The sequence below is a fragment of the Arachis ipaensis genome, chromosome B03 (assembly GCF_000816755.2).
Source record: "Arachis ipaensis cultivar K30076 chromosome B03, Araip1.1, whole genome shotgun sequence".
NCBI lineage: Eukaryota > Viridiplantae > Streptophyta > Magnoliopsida > Fabales > Fabaceae > Arachis > Arachis ipaensis.
In genome coordinates, this window is record NC_029787.2 from 28,359,160 (window position 1) to 28,363,208 (window position 4,049).

General features: G+C 29.7%; 2 protein-coding genes across 4 annotated transcripts in view; one reads left to right on the forward strand and one right to left on the reverse strand.

Moving 5' to 3' along the window:
* Positions 1,376-3,782, forward strand: LOC107630094. Of its 3 annotated transcripts, none has more exons than XM_016333132.2 (4): positions 1,376-1,541; positions 2,893-3,115; positions 3,246-3,333; positions 3,503-3,782. In XM_016333132.2, exons 2-3 carry the CDS (start codon positions 2,897-2,899, stop codon positions 3,300-3,302), a joined length of 276 nt encoding a protein of 91 aa, XP_016188618.1. In that variant the 5' UTR covers positions 1,376-1,541; positions 2,893-2,896; the 3' UTR covers positions 3,303-3,333; positions 3,503-3,782. The 3 variants fall into 3 exon arrangements, with proteins under 3 accessions (XP_016188618.1, XP_016188619.1, XP_016188617.1); XM_016333133.2 differs by having other exon boundaries at positions 3,246-3,322; positions 3,518-3,671; XM_016333131.2 differs by having other exon boundaries at positions 3,246-3,671.
* Positions 3,880-4,049, reverse strand: part of LOC107630093 (uncharacterized protein YnbB) — a gene marked incomplete in the record, with an annotated part of 5,798 nt that continues 5,628 nt past the window's right edge. Inside the window, 1 exon segment of the mRNA XM_016333130.2 lies at positions 3,880-4,049.

Consider the following 4,049-nt stretch of genomic DNA (forward strand, 5'->3'; position numbering starts at 1 on the left):
ATATGCAAAAAATCTTTAGTTTTTAAAAAAAGACCATTAATTGATAACTTAAATTTTTTTTACATAAAAATTAGTTCTATTCTAAATTATTATCAAGTTATATAATAATATTGTATCTTTTCGTACTCCGCGGTAGGTCGAGTACCCGTCGGTTAAGAACAAGTAAAATTAGAATTGAGAATCTGTAGATAAGATAGAGTTGAATTTATATAAAAATTTTAGAGTAAATGCATTTTTCGGTCCTTAACCATTTGCCCGATGGACTTTTCACCCCCTAAGAAATCTAAAAACTCAAATCGGTCCCTATCTACTTTGATATATGTAGGTTCCAGTCCCTAGTTAGGGACCGAAAATGACATTTACTCAAAGTAGATAGGGACTCAAACGTACATATATAAAAATAGATAGGGAAGTTTTTAGATTTCTTAAGAGGTGGAAAGTTCATCGAGCAAATAATTAGAGACCGAAAATGACATTTACTCCAAATTTTAACCCACATAAAAAGTTAGAATTAGTTTCAAACCTTACCATACCCTAATCATTATCCTAAATGGAGTTAATGAAAAAAATTTAGAAATCTTAATGGAATAGAAATTATTTAAAAAAAGGTTAACCACCAAAAACACTCCCGAATTATTCAAACGCTGACAGAAATGCACCCGAATTTTACTATCGACAAAAATACCTTTAAATAATTTAAAGACATAACAACAATACCCAACAGTAAATATATATTTTCAAAAAATACCTTATAGATTGAATTTTGATGTGATTTTTTACAAGAATAATTAAAAAAATGAGATATTATTATTCTTAAAATTTGATAATTTTTTTCTAAGTATATATTTTTTTGTGATTTTTTAAAAGTATTATTAGTTGTTAACAAAAAAATTACAAAAAAAAATATATTCAACGAAAAATCACCAAATTTTAAGGATATTAATATCTCATTTCTTTAATCATGCTTGCAAAAAATTGTATCAAAATTCAATCTCTAATATATTTTTTGAGAAATACATATTTAATGTTAGATAATCTTATAAAAAAACTAATATTAAATATGTATTTCTCAAAAAATACATTAAAGATTGAATTTGGATGTAATTTTTTACAAGTATAATTAAAAAAATGAGATATTATTATTCTTAAAATTTGGTAATTTTTTGTTAAGTATATATTATTTTGTAATTTTTTAAAAATATTAGTAATTGTTAACAAAAACAATTATTAAAAAATTATATACTTAACAACTGTTGAATATTATTATTGTGTTTTTAAATTATTTAAAAGCATTTTTATCTATAGTAAAATTCGGTGTATTTTTATTGGCGTTTAAATAATTCGGGGTGTTTTTTGTGGTTAACCTTTCAAAAAATTCTAATACTTGATACCCAGTAAATGTATTGCGGCACGCAACGTGGTTTAATCTGCGAATCATCTTCTTTCTAACGGTGAGAATCCAAGAAAAAGAGCATCCACCAAGGAAAGGCTTCGAGATTCAGCGACACAGATAGCATCATTCGTCTTCTCTGTTTCTCCTTGTAAGTTTCCTATTTCTTCTGTTGTTAGGGTTTCAACATTTCTTTACTTCTTTTTTTTCCTATATTTAATTTAATTTAAACAAAGAAAAATGCGTAGTCTAATAGGTTGGTTACTTATTCACTGGTTCACTCTGTTTCTGTCGGTATTTTTACTTCATGGGTTTACCTGTTGGACTCAATTGTGCGAAAATTGTATTGTAATTTTCACGTTTTAAGTTAATTGAAATATAATATATAGGGAGAATGATAGATGGAGTATAAAGACTGAATCATTTAAGGATTTAAAGTTTTAATTCACTTGAAGTTTGTTCAAGGCCTTTGCTATGGTTGAAAAACCTTAGTTTAGTCGTAACCTGTCATTTGCTGAAAGCTAAGCTCTTCAAATTAATACAAGTGTTTAGTTTGAATTTGATCTTGTTTACTTCTACATTGGCTCTATAGACTGCTCTTGAAGTTTGTATTGCTTTGAAATTTCAATATAGCTGTTGAGCCAGTTGGTATAATTTCATCTTACTCTCTTATTCAACTTGAAGCATTCACCTTGCCAAAGGATATTAATGTTAGAGAAAACGATGAATAGGTCCTGACTTTCTAACTTGAAAGACAAATAAGTCATTGACTAAAAATACATAAATGACCTTCACCTTCTAAAACACAAGACATCTAAGTCTCTCCAAAGACTTATTTGTCTTCATATATTCTGGATAGAGGGATTTAAATATCTCACGTTTTAGAAAGTGAGGGCATTTTTGTATTTTCAATTTATCATGGATTTATTTGTCTTTGAATTAAAAAGTCAAGGACCAATTTTTCTTTTTCTCTTAATCTTAATATTCTGCTGCTGCTTGGGTCCTCATCTTTTGATTCTTTTAATTTATGGGGGTGCAGTTGCAAATCGGAATAAAATTGTCATTTTGCTATTAGAAAATAGCTTTTTTTAAATAAAAATTTCTATCATATGGCAAATGGTTTGCAAATGACCCTTGGTTAGATTTGGTTGATACAAAATACATGTTGACTAGGCTTTTCAGTTTGTAACTTTTGAAAGTAGTTGCTTTCGTTTCATGGACCACTGGAAATCTGGAATGTTATCTCTGGCTTTTAGTTCTCAATTAATTTATGTTCTGAGGTTGTATTGAGACCCTGAAACATTTTTGGAACACATTTTGCTGTGTGTTTGCTTGTTAAGTTTTGGAATACTAGATATTTTCTTGCTAGTATTTGGAGATTATTGTGTTTAGATGTTGTAATTTAGAAGGTTATATATACTTGTATCGCGCCCTTTCAGATTCTGCTTTCCATTTGTTTGCTTGAAGAATTTGTTTTTATTGATATTTGGTAATTTTGGAAGAAACATGGATATGGTTGATCATAAAGAGGGTGGCAATACCCTTGATCAAATGGATATTGAAGATATTGGCCGGCCTGAACAACATAAATCAACATGGTGCGAGAAAAAACAGGCTGCAGTTGATGAAGAAATGAAGAAGATGAGCCAACTGCCTGCAAACAGTACCTATGTTGTTCATCGTCGGAGGGTTCTTAATAAAATTCTGCAACTTATGACGATGCAGGTAGACTGGTTCAGTTCCTGTTTATCTACTCTGTAGTTTTATTGTATGACTCACTATTAACAACCTGTTAAGTTTCATAATGTATTTGATTTTTAACAAGTGATTAATTGTATTTACCCTGTTACCTCAGAGAACAGTAACACAAGAGGAGGAGCTGGAGCTACTTTTTGCTGGGCTGTCTTTGTGAAAAATTTTCAACTAATCATGGTTAGATTTTGTAGAATCAGTTTCATTATCTTCAATGTGAGCTTGATGAAGCCTTCAAGCATTTTAATTTAGCTTGATATATTGTGCCCAAATAATTTATATTTATATCTTAGGCCTTTTTTGAAGCAACTAACCCTGTTTGCTTTGCTTTTCTTGCTTTTTCTTTTGTCTCTCGATAAATAATCACATTGGAAGACCAAGACATGAAGGAAAGGCTTGTTTATAAGTTTGTATAGTAATATATAAGCAGTTTGGCAATGGCATGTAATGCATGACCAGTGAGCATTTAGCTCTTTTTAGTTAAGCTTTGGCTCGATATTAATATATATCACGTTGCTTCTTGCAATCATTGGCCTCTTACCTTTAATTGACATGGCTCATATATGTTGTTATTGCCATGTTTTGTAACGGCTCTAGAGTTGGCATTAAGAAACAATTGTTATAGTACTATGGTTTTATAGCATTCCAGAGCAAAGATGTCCGATAGTATAAGTTTTTGTTTTAGGAATGCTAAACTACTAATCATCACATGGGATTGAGAACATAATATTTGAACTTCCACAATTCTTGTCAAAATTGACATAGATTGAGCAAAGGTACAAAGAATCAAACTCCGATCCAAGAGTTCTATGTATAAAAATTTTAAATTCTAAATCCTTTAATTATGGAGCAACAATCAACCTTCTAGAACATATTTTCTTTCAGTGGCATAAGACAATACTGGAAC